This window comes from Tupaia chinensis, unplaced genomic scaffold, assembly GCF_000334495.1.
Source record: "Tupaia chinensis unplaced genomic scaffold, TupChi_1.0 Scaffold000093_1, whole genome shotgun sequence".
Taxonomy (NCBI): Eukaryota; Metazoa; Chordata; class Mammalia; order Scandentia; family Tupaiidae; genus Tupaia; species Tupaia belangeri.
The window spans coordinates 11,716,001-11,743,353 of NW_006159555.1; the positions used below are offsets into that span (position 1 = coordinate 11,716,001).

The window sequence follows — 27,353 nt, forward strand, 5'->3', positions numbered from 1 at the left end:
TGTTGCCCAGGCTGGCCTTGAACTTAATTCTTCTGCCTCAGCCTCCCCAGTAGCTTGGATTACAGACATGTGCAACTATGCCAAGGCTGTCCTACTGTTTAAATTGTAACCATAATTGAACTACCGGTGGTTTCTCAATTGTACTTGTTTTCTCCTCACCACTGAGGATAAAGACCACTGAAATGCAGCCCAGCCCTGTGAAAACCAGACAGGCCACACAACTAGGTCTCCTAAGAATAGCAAGAATCAAGCCCTCAAAGAGAACTTATTTGAGAATGGAAAGGTTGCTCAATAGCAAATGCAGTTGTAAAAGCAGCTTCTTGTTACTCTTTTAGCTTCATGAGTGTTAATATGGAGTGGGGTAATTATAAGTGTTTTGCTGGGCTGACTCCTAAAGAAGCTGGTAAGTATTGTACATAGGGAGCTGGATCTGATATGACTGACCAGGGGTTGAACCCCAATCTTGGCTTAAAAGACACACTGGATTCCTGTGCACATGTACCACGAGTTCTGAAGGTATAGAGAATTGAATGAGAAAAGATGTGGCATGACCAGACCCAGTGTGGGGATGCTTTCTCTCATTCTCTACATACTGCACAGGTGCACATAGAGCCTCCAACTTAAAAAAATAAAAACAAAAAAATGTCCTGCTTTTCTTCTTGATTTGTTTTTCTTGCTTTGCCCACACCCCTAACTCTCAGACTTGTCCATGTGACTCACATTTCTCTCCCTTAAGTAAGTTGCTGATTGATTTGATCATTTAGTGCCCCTTAAATATGTCTTGTTTTGGTATAGAGTTCTTTCAGAACACTTTTAAAATTGCATAAAGCCAACTGATCCACTTGGACCTAATGATCACCTTTGATTTAATTAAAAGGGGACAGGATGGTGGGGTCATACTGTAGATATGGATACTTAAATACATGAAGAGTTGCATTGGACTACTTTCTTTAGTTCAGGGCTAACAGTATGGTATTTTTTTAGGAAGACACCTAGAGCATAATTAACCTTTTTTTATATGTGAATGGCAACTGGCTGGGTATAGTGTTCCTGGCTGGGTATGTGTTTTGTCATTAGAGGAATGTAGAAAGAGGATTCTTTTCACTAGAATATCTTCCTTCATTTTTTTCATTAATCTTATCTGCTATCCTGTGAGGTTTTTTTAAAGAGTTATTTTTAATTTTAACTTTATTTAATTAATTTAATTAATTTAATTTTATTTGACAGGGGGATGGGGGAGAGAAGGTGAGAAAGCAAGCCGCTGGGTCTGGGACTTGAACTGTGGTCGGCTATGTGGGAGTCCAGTGCCCTTAACCACCATGCTACCTGCTGGCCTCCTGTGAGTTTTTTCAGGTTGCAAATTAAGGTTTTATCTGAAGAAAACTTTCTTCTATATTATGGAATATAGAATATTAGAATATTTTGAATGTTTTTCTTCCTGTGTTATCTTCAGGAACTTCAGTTATCCATGTGTTATAGCTCTGCTACCCATCCCCCTCTTCCTACCCTTTGAAAATTAGATTGATTTCTTATTTTTTAATTTGGGGAGAATTTCTTAATTTCCTTTATATCATCACTTCAGTTTTCTTCAAAGTTGACACTTAAGGCTTCTAATACATTTTTATAATTTTTCTCATGTTTAATTTAGTATCCTTCTTTTACTATGCTTCCTTTTTATTTTTATCTGCCTTTAGGCAGGTTTCCTTTTTATTTTAGTTTTTATGTTTTGCCTTTCATCTTTTACTTCTACCCTTCCCCTCTCTCAATAAATAATTTATTTTAAAAGTGTTTCTTCACCTTTGAGTGCTATGTTCTTCTTATATTGTTGTAAATAATTTCATGGCCTTCAAAACAATTTAATTTTTTTTCTCCAATGAATAATGAAATTTATTCATAGGGGCCACTCCCCAACAGGAATAGAATAATAAATATTTCTTTGATGGTCTCACTTTCCATTTCCTGTTAGACAGCTTCTCTTACATTTTAACAAAGGGCCCTGATTGCTGGCTAAGTGATCCGACAACCTCAGGAGAATGAGAAGGAAATCACCCTTTTAGGGGAAATGTCTCTTTATGTAGGATTTTATTTGGCAAGATGCCACGCCAGTTTGAGATCTGGTGTGGCCACACTGCCTCCTGTACCAGATCAGCCCTGCTTTCTCCCATAGCATGAGTCTGCTCTGTGTAGTTGCCTTTGCTCCACTAGAAAGTGATCTGCCATTTGCACAATCAACCCCCATGTCCCAGGCCACCCAATACAGTTCTCCAATTCTGCCGTGTTCTGCAGGTGCTATGCCTCATTATATCCAAGGAGGGTCTCAAGGACTTAGCAAGAGTTGTCTCCTAATCCTATGCCTCTCTGAGCTTTTGCCATATAACTCTTCTCATATCTTGCGAGGTTGTGCAGGCAGAGATCATGTACGATTTCCTGAGAGAGAGAATGTCAGAAAGCATCCCTGCATCCCTGCATGGAGCATGGTCACTTTGTAATCCCTTCTCCATTTTCTCCTCCTTTCATGATTTTGGGCTTGCATGCACATGCATTGGTGTGTTTTTCAAGCTGCTGTGTCTTGAAATTTCCATGTGGGATAAAGCCGCCTTTACCAACACACCACCAGCTGGCCCAGTTTAAGATTTTCTTTTTTTCTTTTAAGAGAGATTTTTACTATAAGGTACATGAGCTCACCAGAGATACAGTGACAGAAAGCGAGAAGTCACCCCCTGGGAGAATGGCCATACCACAATCCCTTCTCCTTCATTCTCTTCCCAGGATCTTGGGTATGCATGTACATGTGCCTAGCATGAGTTTTAAGTTGCTGGGTCTGGTACTTGAACCTCAGTTGACTGTGCGAGAGTCTAGCAATGTAACTATTAGGCTGTCTGCTGGTCACAGAAATACTTTTAGAAATTACTTATTTAATTTTATTTATTAATATTTTTTTAATTTGACCAGAGAGAGACAGAAAGAGAAAGAGAGGGAAAGTGAGAAAGCAAACCACCAGGTCTGGGACTTGAACTTCAGTCAGTCAGGTGGGAGTCCTTAACCACCATGCCACCTGCCAGTCCCAAGGTATACTTTTTTAAAAAATAAGGTTTATTTACTTAATTTCATTATTATTATTTTTTAATTTGACCAGATGGAGACAGAGAGAGAGAGAGAAAGGGAAAGTGAGAAAGCAAGTGACCAGGTCCGGGACTCGAACCACAGTTGCTATGTGGGAATCCAGTGCCCCTTAACTACCACGCTATCTGCTGGCTCTCCAGATATACTTAAAAAAAAAAAAGATTTATTTTATTTATTATTATTTATTTATTTTTTAATTTTGCCAGAGAGAGAGAGAGAGAAAGGGAAAGTGAAAAAGCAAGCTGCCAGATCTGCATCTCGAACCACAATTGACCATGCGGGAGTCCAGTGCCTTAACCACCATGCTACCTGCTGGTCTCCCTAAGATAAACTTTTTTTTAATATTGTCTTTTTTTGAGAGAGAGATTTTCGCTATAGGGCGCGTGCGCTCGCCAGACAGACAGAGAGAGACATAGAGACGGAAAGCGAGAAATCACCCCCCAGGGGGGATGGTCACGCCGCAATCCCTTCTCCTCCATTCTCCTCTTGGGATCTTGGGCATGCATGCACACGCGCCTGGCGGGAGTTCTAAGCCACCGGGTCTGGGACACGAACTGCGGTCGACTATGTGGGAGTCCAGCGACAAAGCCATTACGCTAACTGCTGGTTTCCTATATTGTCTTTTTAAAAATATAAAATTATTATTTTATACATTCAATCACTATACATTATTTTGCTTGCAAAGAGAATTTACTCAACATGAAATACACCTCAGACCAGTCCAGTTGAGAATGCTACGCACGGTATCAACAGGTAATAAACCATTAGTGTCCCACAATGACTTGTCTCTCTATTTTTCCCCGTAATTTCCTTCCCTATTCTCTTTCCTTCTCCCATCATCCTTCCACACTGTCTCGAGTGTCTATAACTATTTTCAGTGCTTTTATGTTTTCTAGTCTTTCAGTCTCTGCTATAGAGTATGGATAGTCGGTACATATATTTTTCTTTTCTTTTAGAATTATTTTTAGTTTAACTTAATTTGTTTGTTTTAATTTGGCTAGAGAAGGAGGGAGGTAGGGAGGGAGAAAGAGAGAGAAAGCAAGAAAGCAAGTCACCAGGTTTTTAGAACTCGAACTGTGGTTGGCCATGTGGGAGTCCAGCACCCTTAATCACACGCCACCTGCTGGCCCGATAGTTGGTATATATTAAGTGGAGACATACAATATCTTTCTTTCATAGCCTGACCAGTTGCTTCACTCAGCAAATCTTCCATATTTGACCACTTTCTATCAAATGCCTGCGTCTTTTTTTTAAAAAGAATTATTTATTTAATTCCATATGTTGTTATTATTTTTTAATTTGACTAGGCAGAGACAGAGAAGGGGATAGCGAGAAAGCAAGCCACCAGGTCCAGGGCTTGAACTGCAGTCAACCATGTGGGAATCCAGTGCCTTTATCCACTACATCATCTGCTGGCCCCACCTGTGTCTTGTTTTTTTTTTTTTTTTTTTAATGGCTGAATAGTATTCCATATATAAGAGTATATGTGCCACAGTTTTTTAATCCATCCCTAAGATACACTTCTAAAAAGGGCTTAAAATATGATATAACTGAGAAAAATTTTTTTAAAGATTTTTGCCATAAAAAGGTTCTAAAAGAGGGGCTGGAAGGTGGCGTGGTGGTTGAGGGTGCTGGAATCCCACATGGCCAACTGCAGTTCGAGTCCCAGACCTGGTGGTTTGTTTTCTCGCTTTCCCTATCTCTCTTTCTCTCTTGCTCTTGTTCTCACTCTGTCCTTCTTTGGTCAAATTAAAATAAGTAAACAAATACATAAAGTTAAATAATTCTTTTAAAAAAACGTAATGGAGATTTTTTTTTTTTTTGGAGAGGTTTTTGCTATAGGGCACGTGTGCTCGCCAGCAAGAGACAGAGAGAGTGAAATGAGAAAGCAACCCTCGGGGGGATGGCCATGCTGCAATCTTATATATGCACACATGGGCTCCCAGCATGAATTCCACCACCAGGTCCAGGACTAGAACCACAGTCAGCTATGCCGGGACACGAACCACGGTCGACTACATGGGAGTCCAGCGACATAGCCATTACGCTAACTGCTGGTTCCTGAGATTTTTTTTTTTTAAGAGGTTTTTGCCTTTGGGTACATGTACTGACTGGAAAGAAAGACAGAGACAGTGAGGGGAACATGAAAAATCATCCTCCCTTTTACCCCCAAGGGTTGGCCACACCACAATTCCTTTTCTTCCATTCTCCTCCTGGAATCTAGGGCACACATGCATCCAGAATGACTTTCAAGCCACTGGTCCAAGACTTTAACCATGGTTAGCCCTGTGGAAGTCTGGTGATATAACTGTTGTGTCATCTGCTGGCCCCAGGGAGAATGATTTAATGTATATAAGTAAAAGGCAATTAACAATAATTTTAATTATAGATCGACTTGTTTTTTATTTACAGTTCATGAACTGGAACAGCCTCCTTTCTGTATAGAATGGGAACTTCGATTGGGTAACAGTAAATTTTGTAAGGTGGAACAAGGCAACAGAAAAATAGGAAACAAAACAAAACCCAGGGGACTGACAGGTAGCATAGTGATTAAAGGCACTGGACTCCCATATGATCGACTATCATTCGAGTTCTGGACCTGGTGCCTTGCTTTCTCACTCCCCCTTATCCCCCGATCATATTAAAATAATAATAATAATAATTACAAATAAATAAAATAATTCTTAAAGAAAAAATAAACTGGTTAACATCAGGTTACTTCTCATTACTTTTTTGGAAGTGTTAAAGCACAGGGGATTATTTTATTATGCTAACTCAGATAGCCTGGAATCTCCTCTATTTCCAGGAAAAACTGGTCTATTTTGGGACTTATCTGTTTTCTTAAACTGCATTTTGAATATGTGGTATTTAGTGTCATAACTCTGTTTTGGTTTAATCTGATTTGTTGGGACCTTACAGGACCTCAATTTAAAACAATGCCTGTTATAATTTTTGATTAGCAATGTAGGATTTAGGTCTAGCAGTTAGCATAGAAATGAAGGCAGCTGGATTCCACATGGACAGCTGCCAGGTGTGTGTGCCTGTGCATGCCCAAAATCTTGAGAGGAGAACAGAGGTGAAGAGATTGCAGTATGACCATCTCCCCCTTCCCAGGGGTGATTTTTCACTTTCCCTCTCTTTCTGTCTTCTCTTGGGAGTTTACATACTGTGTAACAAAAAAACTGAAAAACCAAAAAGTAACATAGTATTTAAAATGTGATGGGATGTTTATGGAATCATTTAAAATTATGGTTGTGAAAATAATGAATAAACATGGGAAAATATTTGCTGTACCCTTGAGAGAAGATTGATTTTTTTTTTCACTTTATGATTTTCTTAGACTGAGTGTTTAGCTTTGATAGAGTTAGTTACTCATTAGAGAGGGAAGAAAAAGCGTGTCTTGCTAGCTGTCAGAACAGCTGAGTCAACCCCTGTGATCAGTTGGCTGACAGATTTCACAGAGGTTTTTTTTTTTTCTCTCCCCCCCCCCTTTTTTTTTTGTTTTTGGAAGTCTGGTGATATAACTGTTGTGTCATCTGCTGGCCCCAGGGAGAATGATTTAATGTATATAAGTAAAAGGCAATTAACAATAATTTTAATTATAGATCGACTTGTTTTTTATTTACAGTTCATGAACTGGAACAGCCTCCTTTCTGTATAGAATGGGAACTTCGATTGGGTAACAGTAAATTTTGTAAGGTGGAACAAGGCAACAGAAAAATAGGAAACAAAACAAAACCCAGGGGACTGACAGGTAGCATAGTGATTAAAGGCACTGGACTCCCATATGATCGACTATCATTCGAGTTCTGGACCTGGTGCCTTGCTTTCTCACTCCCCCTCATCCCCCGATCATATTAAAATAATAATAATAATAATTACAAATAAATAAAATAATTCTTAAAGAAAAAATAAACTGGTTAACATCAGGTTACTTCTCATTACTTTTTTGGAAGTGTTAAAGCACAGGGGATTATTTTATTATGCTAACTCAGATAGCCTGGAATCTCCTCTATTTCCAGGAAAAACTGGTCTATTTTGGGACTTATCTGTTTTCTTAAACTGCATTTTGAATATGTGGTATTTAGTGTCATAACTCTGTTTTGGTTTAATCTGATTTGTTGGGACCTTACAGGACCTCAATTTAAAACAATGCCTGTTATAATTTTTGATTAGCAATGTAGGATTTAGGTCTAGCAGTTAGCATAGAAATGAAGGCAGCTGGATTCCACATGGACAGCTGCCAGGTGTGTGTGCCTGTGCATGCCCAAAATCTTGAGAGGAGAGATTGCAGTATGACCATCTCCCCCTTCCCAGGGGTGATTTTTCACTTTCCCTCTCTTTCTGTCTTCTCTTGGGAGTTTACATACTGTATAACAAAAAAACTGAAAAACCAAAAAGTAACATAGTATTTAAAATGTGATGGGATGTTTATGGAATCATTTAAAATTATGGTTGTGAAAATAATGAATAAACATGGGAAAATATTTGCTGTACCCTTGAGAGAAGATTGATTTTTTTTTTCACTTTATGATTTTCTTAGACTGAGTGTTTAGCTTTGATAGAGTTAGTTACTCATTAGAGAGGGAAGAAAAAGCGTGTCTTGCTAGCTGTCAGAACAGCTGAGTCAACCCCTGTGATCAGTTGGCTGACAGATTTCACAGAGGTTTTTTTTTTTTCTCTCCCCCCCCCCTTTTTTTTTTGCTTTAGAATTTGCTGGTGGGAGCATGTGCTCCCTGGAGAATCAGAGGGAGAAGGAAAGTGAGAAAGTAACTCCTAGAGAGGATAGCCACAAGCAGTCCTTTCTCTTGCACTTTCTTCTTAGGGTTTTGGGTATACATGTCTGGCATGCTTTACAAGCTGCTGGGTCTGGGACTTGAACTGTGTGATTGGCCATGTGGGATACAGTTGCTTTAATCACCAGGCAACAGGCTGGCCCTGAGATAGGTATTTCTGACAGAGTCTTGCTACGTCACAATCCTCCTGCTCCAGCCTCAATTAGTTAGTACTATAGGCATGAGCAACCATGCCGGCATGTTCAGGTTGGCCCAGGAACTGAATCCAGGCCTCCTATGTGGTGTCTAACCTCCCGAGTGGTGGCACTTCCTGTGTACCACAACAGCTGGGCCAGTTAGCACGTCTTTATGTGTACATGTCTGATAAATATATAAGTATAATATAACACTATGCAGGGACTAGCAGATGGCATAATGGTTATGTTGCTGGGCTCCCATGTAGTCGACTGTGGTTCAGATTCCAGACCCGATGGCTTAAGCTCATGCTGGGCACGCGTGCTTGCATGCCCAAGATCCTGGGAGGAGAGTGGAGGAGAAGGGATTGTGGCATGGCCATCCCCCCGGGGGGGTGATTTCTTGCTTTCTGTTTCTCTGTCTCTCTCTCTCTTTCCGGCGAGTTCACGCGCCCAATAGCAAACCCCCCCCACCCGCAGAAAAAAATATATATAACAATATGTAAATTACTAATTGTAACTAGGTTATATCTTTTTAGTGCCAAATTGAAAATAGGGCAGTAGGATTCTACATGATTCCTATCTTTAGAAATGTTAACTTTTAAATGAAAGGAAAGTGTTGGCTATTGTATTTGAGAGATACACTTCTTTGATGCTGAATTCTGAAGCAGGGAGTCCAAACAAGAGAATGTGTTCCACAGGACTTTGGAAATGATTTCATGAATAGGACAGGCTAGAACAAGGCAGTGTAGCTGTTCCCCGTGCCTGGGGATCCAGGTCACTGGTTGAGAGTCAGTGTGAATAGGATTATTTCCTATAATCTCAAGGGTGCCAGTTGTAGATTTGGCTCTACAGCAAGGTCAGAGAAACTCAGGAGCTGAAGTTACAGATTTGAGAGTTAGGTCCAGTTCTTACATATTCTCTTATTTTTGCCTTTACTCATAAGGAGTCTGTAAAACATGTTCTGTCTGAGCATTCTCTCTTTACCTCTCATTTTCAGTGTTTTCATTTTGGCTGGAATCATACAAGAACCTAAATGTTCTATTAATATAATGACTATTTCTTTTCTGTGCATCTTTTCTCCTTCTATACATAGTGGTGTGGGAGAGGAGGGATGGATGGAGGGATGGTGTGCTGGAAGCTCTCTCAGTGCTAATTTTTTTTTTTTTGAGAGATTTTCACTATAGGGCGCATGCGCTCGCCAGACAGAGTGAGACATAGAGACAGAAAGCGAGAAATCACCCCCCAGAGGGGATGGTCACGCCGCAATCCCTTCTCCTCCATTCTCCTCTCGGGATCTTGGGCACGCACGCACACATGCCTGGCATGAGTTTTAAGCCACCGGGTCCAGGACGCGAACTGCGGTCGACTACGTGGGGGTCCAGCGACATAGCCATTACGCTGACTGCTGGTTCCCTCATTCATTTTAAATGTACAATCCAATGGTATCTCATATACTCATAGTCATGAAACTATCATTACAATCAATTTTAGAACGTTACTGTCATCTGAAAAAGAAACCCTTCACCCATTACCAGTCATTCTCTATTTTCTTTCTTTCTTTTTTTTTTTTTTTTTTGAGAGGTTTTCACTATAGGGCGCGTGCGCTCACCAGACAGAGAGAGACAGAGAGACAGAAAGCGAGAAATCACCCCCCAGGGGGGATGGTCACACCGCAATCCCTTCTCCTCCATTCTCCTCTTGGGATCTTGGGCACGCACGCACCCGTGCCCAGCATGAGTTTTAAGCCACCGGGTCCGGGACACGAACCGCGGTCGACTACGTGGGAGTCCAGCGACATAGCCATTACACTAACTGCTGGTCCCGATTCTCTGTTTTCTTCAATTTCCTTAGCCCTAAGCAACCGCCAACCTACGTCCTGTCTTTATAAAGTGTAGCCCTTCCACATTGTGTTTATTCATCTATCAGTTGATGGGCATTTGGGTTGTTTTCACTTTTGGGTTATTATGAATAATGCTGCTATGAACATTTGTACACAAGTTTCTGTGTAAACATTAAACAAAGTTTTTAAAAAAGGTCTTGGTGCTCCTTGCTTATTGCTGAGCCTTTTTGCCCGTGTTGTTTCCTGCCTCCACTGTTAGGGGAAGCAACTCAACTCATACTGGCAGATGGCACACCAGTCTCAATATCTCACTACATTTATGGAGCTATTGTAAAAACACTGAGATATAGACACATAGTTTTCCAAGTCCAGTGCATACCTGCACATTAAGAGTAAAGGTAAAATGTTCCTTAAAATTTCCAATCTAGGGAGCCTGCAGGTGGCATAGTGGTTAAGGTGCCAGACTCCCATACAGTCAACCACAGTTCAAGTCTCAGACCCTGTGGCTTGAAATGCTGGGCATTGTGCCTATGTGCCCAAAATCCCGGGAGGAGAACAGAGGAGCAGGGATTGCAGCGTGGCCATCTCCTATGGGGGGTGATTTCTCACTTTCTGTCTTTGTCTCTGTTTTGCCAGTGAGCACAAATACCTATAGCAACAATCTCTAAAAAACATTAAAAAAATTAAAACTTATAAGAAAGTACAGAGAATAATATATCATACACCCAAGTACTTATCACCTAGATATAATGTTAACAGATATTTATGAGTCCAGATTTTTTTTTTTTTTTCAATTTTGCTATAGGGTATGTGTGCTGCCCAGAGAGACACAGAGAGAAATCACGCCCCAGGGGTATGGCCACACTACAATCTCTTCTCCACTCTTCTCTCAGGATTTTGGACACACATGCACACATACCTAGTATGGTTTTCATGTGGCTGGGTCTGAGACTCTACACAGATATCTAATATGAAATTGATTGCTTACCGCGGGAGTATCTTAGCTCTCTGTACCTCCTCGTCAGAGGTTGGAGCAGAGGTTTCTGCACTGAATGTGAGATTAGAGTAGAGGACTGTTAAGAGCTCTCTAACCTTGCTTTTTAAGCTTTGACCAGAAATCCTAGCTGGTTTTCTTAAGAGTTAGATTTAATAATCTAATAGTTGCCACATAGTAGGTAGTCAAGCTATGTTGATAAGTAAAATTAATATGCAAAGTCTTCATGGTGTCTTTTTTTTTTTCTCTTGCAGTTAAAAGAGCCAAACTCCAGGGTTCACCAGGTAAGGCCAGCCTTCCGTTATTATGTTCTTTACCTGCCCCACCACCCCGATACTTGCAATCTTTAAAAATATGGTTGATTTCATCTTATCCATTGAATACATTAATTTACAAAATTATTAATGAAAATCAGTGCTTTGTAAACATGGCAAAAATCTGTGTGTATATAGCTATATACATCTATATATAGATATATAGTAAAAAAATTAGTATAATACCTCTTGGCCAATCCACTTCTGCTTCTCAAAACTTGAGCTTTTTATATATCTTTTCAAATGTTTTCTGTGTGTATGCATACATATACATATATATAATATGCAAATATACACACACATACATATATATATATGCAAATAGGTCATGTTATACATATCACTGTGCAATCTCCTTTTTCTTTTTAATCCAAAGATGTCATGAATAGCTTTTCATTGACATATGTCTTTAAGGTGCTGTATAGAATTTTGTTGTAGATTTGTACCTTATGTCCCTGATTGGTGAATATTTAGGTTATTTTCAGTTTTTTTCTATTATAGTAATAAATGTTCTTGTGCCTTTATTATTGCCCACTTTTGTAAATGTATGTTTACCTAGAATCTGGAAGTAGAATTGCTGGATAAAAGGTATGTATTTAAAATTAATTTGGTAGCTACTGCCAAATTTGCTCTCTGGAAGCTTTTCCTAGGTTATACTGAGACCAAAAGTGTGTGAATATTTATTTGCAGAATTCTTATCAACATTAGATATGAAACTTATTTTTTGGAGAGATTTTTGCTAAAGGGCATGTGCGCTCCCAGGAGAGACAGAAAGCCAGAAATCACCCACCCCAGGGAGGATGGCCATGCTGCAATCCTTTCTCCTTCATTCTCCTCTTGGGATCTTGGGCACGCACCCCCGTGCACCCATTGTGAATTTTAAGTTCGATCAGGGACTCAAGAAATCACCCCCCCGGCGGGATGGCCATGCTGCAATCCCTTCTCCATTTCTTCTCTTGGGATTGTGAGCACTCATGCATACATGTTCAGTGTGTTTTTCAAGCCGTCATGGTGGACTCAGTCTTCTTCTGGCCTACCCTTTTTGCCTTTCCTAAATGGGAAGGGGAAAAGGGAGGTGAGTAGTACCAAGATACAGGAGGATTTCAGGGCCAAGAAAATACTTTACCTTAAAAAAGAAAAATTAAATAAATGAAAAGACAGAGACAGAAAGACAGAAAGAGAGAAAAGGATAGAAGAGGCTCTACAAGGGTGACTTCTCAGCAGATCTTCCTTTCTTATTTCCTGAAAGCACTAGATCTCAGCTCTCGTGGCAGACAGTCTTCTTCTGGTCTGCTCTTTTTACCTCTCTAGGGTGACTTCTCAGCAGAACATCTTCATTTCTTATTTCCTTAAAGCACTAGATCTCAGCTCTCATGGTGGTTCATTCATTTATTTTAATTTGACCAGAGACAGAAACAGAGAGAGAGAGAGGGAAGGTGAGAAAGCAGGCCACCAGGTCCAGGACTTGAAACTTAGTGAGCCATGTGGGAGTGTCCCCTTTATGAGGATTTTCCTCCTTCCTGTCTCTGTCAACTGTGTTCTAGTTCTTTATCACTTTTCTCTTATGGTACTTACCTCTTTCTACATTGTATTAATTTTACATATCTTGTCTTCCCTACTACATCATTTAGATTAGGTACTCCCCCCGCCCTCCATACTGCAGGTAGCCTATAAAATCTATTATGTTGTTGGGAAAGTCATGACCTATTTTTCTATGCAACAACTGAATAGTACGTTATGATTGTTTTAACAGGCTAAATAATTTAGAATAGGACATATTAAAGTATCTGACGTTTCATGAAGCTTTTGTTTCAGTGTATGTGTGTTTATATCAACTGGGTCATATATAAACTATGTATCTTAATATTTGAAGAGCACTATTAGATTATGCTCTTGAATATGGTTTGTGGCTTCATAGTATTTGAACTCTACCTCAAATATTGAACAATATATAGCCTTAGTTTTTCTTGTATTGCGGTGCTTTAATTTGGATATTTCTTAATTCTAAGAGCTTGTGAGACTGAGTAACAGAGTACTAAATATTACATCTTCATTTTTTCAAAGATAAATTTAACACATATGTGACCCTGAAAGTACAGAATGTGAAGAGCACAACTGTAGCAGTACGTGGTGACCAGCCTTCCTGGGAACAAGATTTCATGTTGTAAGTACATCCTGCCTACATATTTTATAATCTTTCTAGAGCATTGGGTAAAACAACTGGAAGATTCCATGATTTAAAAATGTGTTAACATTATTGAATATTCTCTTTGAAAACTGCAAAATTACTAGAACAAATGAAGTATAGAGAGGTAAAGTACATCTGCAGTATTGTTCTCTTGTGGATTCATAATTCATTTTTTAAAAACATTTATCATCATTTTAAAACTCTGCTGTAGGGTACATATACTCAGCACAGAGAGACAGAGAGATAGAGAAAGAGAGAAAGCAAGCCACCAGGTCCAGGACTTGAATCGCGGTCAACCATGTGGGAGTCTAGTGCCTTAACCACCGTGCCATCTGCTGGCCCCATAATTTATTATTAGAGATAATGATGACTACAAATAAACTCTCACTGTATATAGGTGAAAATATCACCCCCTAGTAAGATTTTCTTTGGTCAGTATAGGATAGCATGGTATTAACATTAATATTATGCTAACACACTTACATGATAGTAAACATAACTTCCTCTTTTTTGATTCTTATGCGATTCCTTGAAGAAATGTGACTATGTATGTGAGATATTATATTTGTGTGTACCTCAGTCATCAGTTTTAGGAGTTGAGTTGAGGATTTCTGTGCTTATAATCCTCTTGCTTTATGGATAAAAATGTCACATATTCAGTTAATTAATTAAGATGAGTGAATATTAGTAGAATTTCTTATGTATGAAACAATTTAGTGTATTATGATTTTATTTTATTATATTTTTGGAGAGATTTTCGCTATAGGGTGTGTGTGTTTGCTGGAGAGACAAAGGAACAGAAAGAGAATTCACCCTCCTAGGGAGATTGGCTACACCATAGTCCCTTCTCCTTTATTCTTCTCTGGAGACTTCGGGGATGCACACACATGCACCTGGCGTGAATTTCAAGCTGCCACATGGGAGACTTAAATCACGATGAACTATGTGGTAGTCCAACTCCTTAACCACTTTGCCACCTGCCGGCCAGTACATTAGGATTTTAAACTCTGGCTTTAAACATTTAATATTGTCTTTTCTCCCTTTTTAATTTCAGGGTTTTTCTTTTTTAAAATTTTATTAAAATATTTTTTAATAGATATTTGCCTTACAGCATGTACACTCATCAGAGAGAGAGAGAAAGACAGAGAAACTGAGAGGAAAAGCAAGAAATCACCCCCCAGAGGGCATGGCCACCCCACAATCCCTTCTCCCACACACTCTTCACTGTCTCTTGGGCATGCACATGCCTGGTGCGAGTTTCAAGCCACCAGGTCCAGAACTTGAACTGTAGTCATCCATGTGGGAGTCCAGTGACATAACTGCTATGCCATCTGGGGGGGCCCAATTTCAGGAATTTTTTTTCTATCTAGAAAACAGGAGAAAAATATAGGATATCATATTGAAAGATTGAGCAAAGCAGTAAGCTTCTCTGAATACCAATTTTCTTATTTAGAAAGGTTTACCTTTATTATATGATTATGCCTACTTTGAGGGGATTAGGTAGACATGAAGGGGTCAAATGAGAAAATGTATTGAAATGCCTGTGAAATTTGAAAGGGAACTGAAATTGCTTTGCAGGTTTTATGGTGCAGCTCAGAATCATACGCATGATTATTATTTTTATGGGGAAACATTCCAGGCCTCTGGGCCTTTAATATATTGCTTCTTACAGTGCATTTAAGAAGCCTTATTGTAATAGTTAAAGGGTAAGGTTATGAGGGCTGGGGCTAACACAAGAGTAGAAGAAATAGAGGATAAAATAAAAAGTGGATGAAAGATATTAAGAAGGTAGAATCAAATGATTTACTTGGATGATGTGTCACTTATTAAGATAGGGGTTAACATGGGGCCGGCAGGGGGTATGATGGTTGAGGGTACTGGACTCCCACATGACCAACTACAGTTCAAGTCCTGGATCTGGTGGCTTGCTTTCTCACTTTCTCACACTCTCTCGTCAAATTAAAAAGTGGATAAATAAATAAAGTTAGATAGAATAAATAATTATTAAAAAAAGATAGGGGTTAACATAAGATCAGTTATGATTGAACTTATATTTGAGATTCTTACAAGGGCAGGTGGGAGGAGAGATGCAAAAGATAGAAACTTGAATGTGACATTCTGAGGAGAAATGTTTTGTTTGTTTGTTTGTTTGTTTCTTTCTTTCTTTTTTTTTTTAATTGCCAGAAGGTGCAATTCCCAGAAGAGAGAAAGAAAATGCTCCTCCAATGGTGTGTGGTTAGGCTGCAATCCTCTTCTTTCATTTCTCTATCCAGTCAGGATTTTGGACACACATACATATGTATCCAGCATGTTTTTCTAGTCACTGGGGCTGGAATTCGAACTGTGATTGGCCAAGTGAGATCTGGCTCTCAGCATGTATCACTTAACCAATGTGTTACGTGGCTAGCCCTGCAGAAGTGTTTTGGTCATTTGAGCCATAGGCATAGATGGAGAAAGTTCAGAGAATGTGTATGGTGAGAAAGGGACTGGGGTATAGCCTGGGGAGCACCAGCATTTAAAGAGGGAACAAAGGGGAAGCCTAAAGGGAAGCTAAGAAGTAATGAGCGGAAAGGTAGAGAGAGCGAGCCAGAAGATAGCGGTGTCATGGGAGCTGAGGGAGAACTGAGTCCTCAAAGAGAAGGAAATCAATGGTGTCACTTTTTTTATTGGTTGCCTCCTTCTTAATGTCATTTAACAGGTACAGGTCTCTTCCCATACCACTGTGTTAGCCATACCATGGTTCTGGCTGTGGTATCTAGCTCTAGCAATCACATTCTCTTCTGACTTCCATTTGGCTCTGACAGTAACTGTTTTCATGGTTTCCAGGGATCTTCTGCAGCCTCCTGTCAGCATAGCTAGCTTTATTCTTATGCATTTATTTTCCAATTTCTCGTGGTACTTTCCCTTTACCCCTACTATGGCATGTGTGATTTTCCTTCCCTGTCGTCCACATTAACATGCTGTGTGAATTTTGCCCTCTCTTCTACACTGGAGTATTATTAGCTATTTTCTATACCTTTCTATTTCTTATTCCTCCCCCCTTGTCCTTTTACCACTGGGAATTTCATTGTGGTCTGTTGTTCCTTTTCTCCTTTTTTCTTCTTCCTGATGTATTACATGGCAGTATCTAATAATCATTTTTCAAGTTATTTATCTTTAATATTTCTGTATCTTATTTCCAGGATTAGATTTTTTATTTCTTAAGGGGAAGAAGAGTACTGGTGGGAATTTGCCTAGTCCAGAATCTTGTATACACTTGCACACATGTATACTTGATTGAGCTAATTAACAGAGAAAAGAAATTTCTTTAAGGCCTTGGAAAGGAGGCATAAGCAGAGCTCTCAGATTTCCCTTAGTTGGCTTACTCAGCAAACATAGATGAGATGAAAAGCTTCTGATGGAAGATATCCTTACTGTTTGGGCCTTAGTCTCTAGACAGTTTTCTGAAGGACAGGTTTTCTTTCTCTGCTCAAGTCAAGTTGTCAAAGACCTCTGGCTATATCTTTTATCTATAGGCTGAAGATACTATTTAGGAGGAGTTTTGGGAATATTATGTATGTAGCCCCAAACAATTTTACTTTTCTAGAAATAAAGGACACTTCAGATAGATTTGGGGTTGTGGCATATGTTCTAAGACTAATTGATTAATTAGGCTGAATGTGACAAAGAAGCTTAGTTTCTTCACTGTGAGTACTAACTTAGTGGCAAGAGTTAGTCACCTACTTTGTGACTTTGAACAGCTCTCAGATAGTATAGAAGTTTTTGAAGGCAATACCTGGGCCCTACATTATGTGACTTCTCAAAAAAATTCCAAGTATATATTTAAAAATATTAATTAATTTAATTTATGATTATTGTTATTATTTGTAAGTTTGTTATAGGGCACATGTGCTCACCAGAGAGAGAGAAAGAGAGAGAGAAAGCAAGCAAGCCAACAGGTCTGCAACTCAAACTGTGGTCAGTCCAATGCCTTACCCACTGCGCCACCTGCTGGTCCCCTCAAGTCCTATATTTTATAAGTACTCAGGAATTACTAAGTACATGAATAAATTAATTCATTAATATATTCTGTGTTCTATTGTGTTTATGTGAAAGGGGCAAATTTTCTTTGCTTAATGCACTTTCAGTATACTTGATATGAATTTTGTGTCTATAATTTCATATCCTAAACTTGTGAGTCTGAGAACATATATCTTAAAGTACGACAGAGAAGCGCCAACATTTCTCTAAAGTACAAACTTGAAATTTCTTCTTGTTATGAATAGTTGTTATTTTCCTAAGAATACTTGTCTGTTTTTTCTCCTGGAATTGTTCTTTTCTCATCCTTCTTGCCTTTCTTTCATTTCTCCTCAGATAACCTTGTGTCTTTTTTTTTTTTTTTTAAGAATTATTTATTTTATTTTATTTATTAATTTTTTATTTTAATTTGACCAGAGAGACACAGCAAGAGAGAGAACGTGAGGAAGCAAGCCACCAGGTTCGGGACTTGAACTGTGGTTAGCCACGTGGGAGGGTCCAGCACCTTAACCACCACGCCACCTGCTGGTCCACACCTTGTGTCTTAATAAGAGCTTTCTAATGTATGTTTTTAGCATTGACATAATTATGTGTGTTCCACCTTAAAAATGTGATTATATTTGAGTTAGTCCTTCTAAGCAGATATTCTACCATGTATGACACAGCTTTTACAAAGTGGTTATCTGTTTTTTTCTGGAATGGTTTCTTTTCGAACAATTTTTTTCCTGGTTATTATTAAAGGAATGTCACCATAGTTATCATTATCCTGTGATAATCATTTTGTTTATAAATGATAGTGCCTAGACTGACTGATAGTGACTGATAAGTCTTCCATGGCCGACTGGTGTGACAGTGCCCAGCTTAATTGATAATGACTAAGGGGTCTTCCAAATCTAAGTGGTATGAACTAGCATACTCTAGTATCCCACACTTGCCTCTGACCATATGTTCTTATCAAACTCATATGTTTCCAGAGACCCTTTTACTTCTGTTTGGACTCCCTTTCATAAATCTTGCAAGGAAGACTTACCTTTCCTAAAAGTTTCCTTTATAAAGTGTGTAGATATGAGTTGGAGGCAGTGTTAGTAAATAATAATACATGTAAACTGTGGCCGAGAGGTGGAGATTACAAACTTGTAGGCGTAGCAGTAATGTACTCATCACTTGGCCTCATTTTTTGTGAAGCTGCATTAGTTTAACTATGATTATATCTTCAAAGATGAAGGAACAGACTGTGTCTAAGGTATTTTTCTTTCTGTTTTGCTCCCAGTTTTGTTGAGATATAATTAGTATGCAAACAAGAGCACATGGGACCAGTAGATGGCATATTGGTTTCATCGCTAGACTCCCACAGGGCCAACCATGGTTCAAGTCCTGGACCCAGAGACTTGAAATTTATGCGGGCATATGTGCATGTGCAAAATCCTGAGAGGAGAATGGAGGAGAAGGGATTGCAGTGTGGCCATCCTTTCTAGGGGCTGATTTCTTACTCTCTGTCTCTCTGGTGAGCACACAAGCCTATAGAAAAATCTCTCTCTCAAAAAAAAATGTAGGGATCAGCAGTTAGCATAATGGCTATGTCACAGGATTTCCATGTAGTTGACCGTGGTTCGCGTCCCAGACCCGGTGGCTTAAAACTCACTCCAGGTGCGCGTGCGTGCCCAAGATCCCAAGAGGAGAATGGAGGAGAAGGGATTGTGGCGCAACCATCCCCCCGGGGGGTGATTTCTCACTTTCTGTCTCTCTGTCTCTCTCTGTCTGTCTGGCGAGTGCACGCGCCCTATGGCAAAAACCTCTCCAAAAAAAAGGGAAAAAAATGTACACAATTAATGTATTACAATGTGATGAGCTTGGACATATGTATATACTTGTGTTAACATCATCCTAATCAAAGTTACTAAACCTGTCCATCACCTCCCATAGTTTCCCTGTGCTCCTTATTTTGTGGTAAGAATACTTAACATTAAATCTTTTTAAGCACACAGTACTTTTTTTTTTTTGAGAGTTTTTTGCTATTGGGTGCGTGTACTTGCCAGACAGAGACAGACAGAAAGCAAGAAATCACCCCCCAGGGGGTGTGGCCACGCCACAATCCCTTCTCCTCCATTCTCCTCTCGGGATCTTGGGAACGCACTCAAACGCGCCCACCCTGAGTAAGCCACCAGGTCTGGGACTCAAACTGTGGTCGACTACATGGGAGTTCAGCGACATAGCCATTATGCTAACTGCTGGTCCCATACACAATACTTTATTTATTTATTTATTTATTTATTTATAAATTATAGGCACTGTGTTTTACAGCAGATCTCTGGAACTAATTTATCTTTTATAACTGTAGCTAAAGCATTTTTCTATGGATGTCTTACCATAGGTTTCTAGGAACCTAAAAAATGGTTGTAGCATTTTGGCACATTTTGATTTTCTCTGAAAATAGGATCTTGGTGAGAAAGTATTCAAGCTTTAGCAAAAAAGAAATTCAGTTTTTGTCTTATTATCTAACTTTCCTCAAAGGGCTTTCTTTTTCCTTGTTAGTGAGATTAGTCGCCTGGACCTGGGTCTGAGTGTGGAGGTATGGAACAAAGGACTGATCTGGGACACCATGGTGGGGACTGTGTGGATTGCACTGAAGACTATTCGTCAGTCAGATGAGGTTAGTCAATGTACTGCCTGTTTGGAGGTATGATTCCTAGCTCTTGCTTCTTTCCCTCCTAGCTCCATTTAGCTTATTTTTCACCTGCATGTCGATTTAGTCTGCTCCCTTTCTAATCAAAGGGTGTTTGACCTGCTTATTCCTAACCTCACCTGGAGGCTCAGGGGATTTTATTTAAGTCTGCTTTTTCCTATGACTGGACTCAGAGGCGCCAGAATGCCTCTTCAGCCCTATCAGGTAACTCCTTCTGAGAAGTGTGTGTGTGTGTATTTACCAAGGGCACCTGCGGTTTTTACATTCTCTTTTAAGACACTACCCTGGGAGAAGTCCCATTGAACTTCCTTAGCCAATTGAACTGGCTGGGTCCTGTTCTCTGCTTTGTTTCTTTGAGTCTCTAATCCCCAGGGAACTGGTTTCAGTCCTCCTCTTCCTAACTGAGTTTAAGAACTATCAAGCTTGGGAACCAGCAGTTAGCGTAATGGCTATGTCGCTGGACTCCCATGTAGTCGACTGCGGTTGGCGTCCCGGACCTGGTGGCTTAAAACTCATGCCAAGCGCATGTGCCTGCATGCCCAAGATCCCGAGAGGAGAGTAGAGGAGAAGGGATTGCGGCGTGACCATCCCTTCTGGGAGGTGATTTCTTACTTTCTGTCTCTATGTCTCTCTCTGTCTGTCTGGTGAGCTCACGCGCCCTATAGCGAAAACCTCCCCCCCCCCAAAAAAAAAAGAACTATCAGGCTTGTCAATTGTTGTCAATTGGTATTTACACTGTCTCTGTACGTTATTTCCACAGCGGAGCTCCTACACCACTTTTCTAGTTCAGAGCATAACTCAGCATCATTTTCATAGTGACTGTCTTTGGACCTAGACAGAATCTGCTATTGATTACATTCCTATTTGGCCTTTTATTTATTTATTTTAAAAAATGTGTGTGTGTGCATGTAAAAGAGAGGCACAGAGAGAAAGAGAGAAAGAAGTACCCTCAACAGGGTCTTAGCATACTGCAGACCCTTTCCTTAGCCTTCCAGCTCCTCAGGATCTTGGGCGCCCATGTATATTTTTAGACTGGCATGGAAATCTAAACCCCTGGTTAGCCATGTTGTTCCCAGGACTGCAGAGTGCTGTAGACTACTCTACCTAGGCTGGGTCTTATTTGACTTTAACATGTACTGTAAGTGTCCTCTGGAGAGGGGAAGTTAAAGGTGATGTTGCTCTTTTATGTATTTTAGTTCTGGTTGAGTCTCTAACCTGATGGACAGATGGGCAGTTCATTTTCATTGCAGTCCCAGTTTATATCTATTTAACTAGCCGTGTTAGTAGTTCTTACCTGATTCGAGGCAGTGACACATATCACTAAGTGATACAGTCATTAAGAATTGTGGAGGTTAAATATTGGTTGGAGGAGATGCTTAGTTTTAGAGTTGGGTACTCAGAAATTTTATCCTCCCTGGGCCTGCAGAACTGAGCACACTGAAAACTGCTCTCCCCACTGAAGAGGAAGAACAGAAGCCAAATGTAGCAGAGGTGGGTGGTGACAGTGGCATATTTGTCTTATCAGGATGTGAGTGGCCCTCAGAAGCTCTCAAATAAGGAACTTCAGAGAAAAACACCTGGCTCTTGAACCAAGAGGGGAGCCAAGAAAAATTAAAGTTTAATCTTACATCTTTGTTTCCTAGGAAGGGCCTGGAGAGTGGTCCACGTTGGAGGCAGAGACATTAATGAAAGATGATGAGATCTGTGGAACTAAAAACCCAACTCCTCATAAAATTTTGCTTGATACAAGATTTGAGTTGCCTTTTGGTGAGTCTGTTTAGATTTTAAAACCCATTTAATACTTTTTACTGCATTGTTGGAAATAATTGTGTCATTAATATATATCTTTTCTCCTTAGCCATTTCTTTTGAGGCTATCCATTTTTATCCATCCTATTTTCTATAACACCTAGTCCAGGGCATGGTGCAAAGTAGCTTCTAGAATAATAATTTATATTTTTACCAACTGTTTGCAAGAAGTGCCTGATTTTTGCATTTGTTTGCCAATGTTTTGAATTTTCTAATTTTTAACTTTTGTCTACTTAATTAGTTTAAATGCTACCTAGTTTCAGTTTAGTTGAATTCTGAAGTTTAATTTTAATTTTTATCATTCACATTATTGATATTTACATATACTATTGTTAATGCTACTGTTTTATAATTTCAATTTGTGTCTTATATCTTATGCTGATTTAAGCAAAAGTGTCATGATTTTCTAGGAAGCTCAGAAATATCAAAACCTAGAACAACTACTACTTCATAAAAATAGAAAGGAAGACTTTTTTGTTGGACTGTAAGCCAAGTTTCAAGCCAAGAGAAAAGCACTTGGCACTCTTGCTTATAGCTTCGTTGCTTATATTTTTAGTGCTATATTCTTGGCTATGCCCATTTGAAATGGAGTTTCCATCTTATTGAGCTGGGAGGAAGAAAGTAGGGAGACATCTTAGCTCAGATACCAGAGATATTGGTCACTCTCATCTGGGGGGAGTGGCCTTTCACTTTCCCTCTGTCTGGTTTTTATCTCTATCTCCAGCAAGTGCACATATCCAATGGCAAAACCTAAAAGAAAAAGGAAAAAAATATGTATTTATTCCATGAGTGGGAGAGACAGAGAGAAACAGCACCCTCAACAGGGTTCTGGTGTCACAGTCAACTCCCAACTTTCAGCTAGCCCTGGGTCATGGGCAAGTGCTTATTATACTTAGTGTAATGTCCTCAAAAATTTGTTCATGTTATAGCACATGACAGGATTTCTTTCCTTTTAAAGGTTAAATAACGCTCCATTGTGTGTATATATCTTATTTTGTTTATCCTTTCATCCATTCATAGACACTTGGGTAGCTTCAACTCTTGGCTGTTGTAAATAATGCTGCTATGAACATGGGCGTTCAAATATCTCCTTGAGATTCTGCTTTATATACCCCAATATATATACATCTGGATATATACCCAGAAGTGGAATAGCTGGAACTTGTGGTAATTTAATTAAAAAAAAATTTTTTTGGAGAGGTTTTTGCTGTATGGTGCATGCGCTTGCCAGAAAGACAGAGAGATAGAAAGCGAGAAATCACCCCCTCAGGGGGGATGGCCATGCCGCAATCCCTTCTCCTCCATTCTCCTTTTGAGATCTTGGGCATGCATGCACACACGCCCAGTGTGAGTTTAAGCCACTGGGTCTGGGACTCGAACCACGGTTGGCTACATGGGAGTCCAGCGACATAGCCATTACACTAACTGCTGGTCTCACTGCAAACCTTTCTTTAGTCTTCCAGCTCCTCAGGATCTTGGGAGCCTATCTGTTTATGAACTGAGTGACCTTGGCCAGATTATTTAACTGCTCTGAGCTTCTGTTTCCTCATCTACAAAATAGAAAAGAGTAGTAATAGTACATTATACTGGTTTTTGTGAAGATTCAAGATAGTGTTTGTGACAAGAATCAAGCCACTGGTAAAAAATCTATCATTTACCATCCTTCTAACTTAAGTCATTTAATTGCCTAAAGTATTATTTGATGATGATTGATTTATTATCTGCTTGTGTGGTTTCTTCTTTTTTTTGGCAGATATCCCAGAGGAAGAAGCCAGATATTGGACCTACAAATTGGAGCAAATCAATGCCTTGGGAGCTGATAATGAGGTAGGAATCACCTTATTTACAATACAGGAAGATGGGAAAAATTTCAGATATACTTTATAGGTTGTCCAGGAAGGGACACAAGAGCATGCTGTCCTGAAGAATGAGATAATCGAAATGTTTTCTTTTATTAGTTGTCAGAGGGCTTGTGTGCCTGCCACAGCAAAAAAGAGAGAGGGAGATAACACATGCAAGAGCGGGAGAGAAAGCACTTTCCAGTGTGGTGTGGCCATGCTACAATCTCTCTTCCTTCGTTTTTCCTTACTGTCGGAATTTTGGGCAGACATGCACACGTGCCCGACATGTTTTTCCAAGCCTCTAGGGCTGGGATTTGAACTGCGTTTGGCCATGTGGGATCCAGCTTCTATGCACAGTGCTTAACCGCTATGTTATAGGGTCATTCCAAGAATAAGTTTATTTAAATTGCATCAAAGACAAAGGGCAGCTGAAAGATTGCTTTCCATTTCACTAGAAGATTCCATTTCTTGCTTTTCTTTTCTGCTCTTCATATTGTCCCCCAGATAGAGGCACTAGCTGACTCTAGAGTGTTGGACAAAGAGCTTATTACTGGGGAATCTATCCTCTTTTGTTATATAATCCTTCTCCTCTCTCTCAGATTTGGATATTTCCCTTATTTGTGTGCTCTTTTAAAGAATATTTAGATTATTACATTGCTTGGTTCTACTCTTCTTATTTATCTCATTAATTTATTAATGAGTCTGGTGTGGCAAAGAGAACATAATCAATTCAATCTGGGGCATCAGAAATGGGGCGTGCTTTTGTTATTGGTAATGGGGGGAAGGATACATTTGTTTACTTTTGTATACAACGGATTATTAAAAAATGGTATGGTGCCAGTAGCTGGCTTGGCGGTAAGGTGCTGGAGTCCTACATAGATGAATGCAGTTATTTATATATATATAAAATAAATATATATTTTTAGGAAGTAGAATATGGAGTGCCTGGCATGTTTCTCAAGACTTTGGGTCTGGGACTCAAACCATGCAGTTGGTCGTATGGGAGCCAACTGACCACTATGCTAGGACTAGCCCTGTTTCTACTTTCTAGTTATTATGAATGATGCTACTATGAATATTTATGTACAAAATTTCATGTGGAACTATGTTTTCAATTCTTTAGCACATGTATCTGGGAGTAGAATTGGTGAATCAGGATTAGCTAGTGATGTGGGGGGTAAGGCAGCTGGATCTCACATGGCCAACTGCATGGTTCAAGTCTCAGACCTGGAAGCTCGAGAAATGCTGGGTGCTTGTGTGTTCATGTCCAAAATCCCAACAGGAGGGAGAAGCAGAGAAAATGGGATTGCAGTGTGCCCATTCCTCACAGGGGGTGCTTTTCACTTAGCCCCTCTTTCTTTCTCTTTCTGTCTCTTCTCCAGTAAGTGCAATTCCCCTCTGGCAAATTAAAAAGAGAGAGAGAGAGAGAGAGAGGAATGGCTGGCTCAGATGGTAACTCTATGTATAACTGTTTAAGAGACTGCTGAACTGTTTTCCAAAGTGGCTGTGATATTTACATTCCCACCAACAATATATATGAGTTCCTGTTTCCTCACATTCTTGTTGACCCTTTTTATTATCCATCTTTTTTATTATATTCATCCTAGTAGGTGTGAAGTGTTGTCTCATTGTGGTTACCACTCCATTGAAAAACTTTGTAATATGCAAATTTTCAAAGATGTGAAAAATACAGAATTATGCTTCTCTTTTAAAGTTTATTGTGTTTTTTTCCTTCATAAGCAAGAGAGACAGAGACAGACTGACAGACAGGTACTCCAACAGGGTCCTCACACTACCATCCTCCTTCAGCCTCAGCTAGCTCTGATCGTGGACACATGTCTATTTAGGGAGGTCTCGGCTATAAATCTGGAACCTTGTCATGTGGGCCGGTCTTCAGAGTGCTGCATTACTGCTGTGCCACCATCTGGTCCCATCTTTCTTCTTTTTGCTGGAGTATTTAAAAACTAATCCCAAACATCACCTATATCAGTATATATTTGCAACTGATAATGCCTTTAAAATAATAAACCACAATGTCACTGTCATGTTAAATTTAACAGTAATTTCTTTATTTAAAGTTTATTTTATTCGTGATACAGAACACATGTTTACATGTGGGGGAGAGAGAGAAGCATCTTCAACAGGTTCCCATCATACCTCGATCCCCTTTCCTCAGCCCTCAGCTCATCAGGATCCCAGGCACAAGCACACATGCTCAACATATTTTCAGCCTGACCTGGGGATCTGAACTCTCAGCTGTGAGATTTCCAACCCTGCAGTTCAGTTTGCTGTGGACTATACCACCAGGCTGGGCCTAATTTCTTACTGTCAGCTAATACCCAATCTTCAGTTAAAATTTCTTTTATTATTTCATAGTTATCTTTTCATAGCTGATGTATTTAATACAGGATTTAAACAAGATATACACATTTGGTGGTTATGTCACTTAAATAATTTTCATTGTGTAACTGTTCCCTTTCCCTCATTGGCTTTATAGAATTATGCACATTCTGGATTGGCTGATAATGTCCTCAAGGTTTTAGTTATCATGTTCCTTTATCCCTCTTACTTCCTTTAAGTTGATAACTGCATGTAGTATTTTGAGGATTAAATCAAGATTTAGATTAAAGGTGTTTTTGTTTGTTTGTTTGTTTGTTTTTTCTGGTAGGGAGGTTTTATTTTGTCCCACATTTAGTGATGTTAAAATTCAACAGTGGTGCCAACTGATGGTGTGGTGGTCAAGGTGGCTTGATCCTATGTGGCCAACTGCATGGTTCAAGTCCCAGACCCTGTGGCTTGAAAAACATACTGTATGCATGTGTATACATGCCAAAAATCCTGGAAAGTGGGAGAAGTAGAAGAGAAGGGATTGTAACATGACCATTTTCCATCGGAGGTGCTTTCTCACTTCCTGTGTCTCTTTCTCTGTCTCTCTCTAATGATTACATGTGCCCTCTCACAAATTAAAAAATAAATCAATAGTGAACTCAAGTATTGTCAGCCTATTTCACTCATTGTAAAGTTTTTCCATCAGCCCTTTTTGTAATGGTTTTATTTTTATTTATTTATTTATTTTTTTGGAGAGTTTTTTTTGCTATAGGGTGCGTGCGCTCGCCAGACAGACAGAGAGAGACAGAGAGACAGAAAGCGAGAAATCACCCCCCAGAGGGGATGGCCACACCGCAATCCCTTCTCCTCCATTCTCCTCTTGGGATCTTGGGCACGCACGCACATGCGCCCGGCGTGAGTTCAAGCCACCGGGTCCAGGACTCGAACCGCGGTCGACTACGTGGGAGTCCAGCGACATAGCTATTACGCTAACTGCTGGTCCCTGTAATGGTTTTATTAGCAGTAAATGATAATCATTATTTTATTAGGATTTGCAAAATAATTTTCTAATTATATCATCACTTCAGCATTTACTAGCTATGATTTGTGTTCAGAGAAGTAGTTCCAGGCCAGCAGGTGATGCAGAGGTTAAGACAGATGGATCTCACAAGCCAACTGTGCAGTTCGAGTCCTGGACTCAGCTGTTTGAAAATCATACTGGGTGTGTGTGCATGCGTACCTCAA

The 27,353-nt window shown here is 39.7% G+C and overlaps 1 protein-coding gene across 4 annotated transcripts in view; it reads left to right on the top strand.

Annotated features, from left to right (window-relative positions):
- Positions 1-27,353, top strand: part of UNC13B (unc-13 homolog B) — a 237,681-nt gene that overhangs the window by 58,942 nt on the left and 151,386 nt on the right. For all 4 annotated transcript variants that reach the window (XM_027769818.1, XM_027769819.1, XM_027769820.1 and 1 more), the window contains exons 3-7: positions 11,184-11,213; positions 13,308-13,407; positions 19,981-20,098; positions 21,775-21,898; positions 23,693-23,766. In XM_027769818.1, the coding sequence (XP_027625619.1) occupies positions 11,184-11,213; positions 13,308-13,407; positions 19,981-20,098; positions 21,775-21,898; positions 23,693-23,766 (446 nt within the window). The remainder of the gene's footprint in view (positions 1-11,183; positions 11,214-13,307; positions 13,408-19,980; positions 20,099-21,774; positions 21,899-23,692; positions 23,767-27,353) is intronic.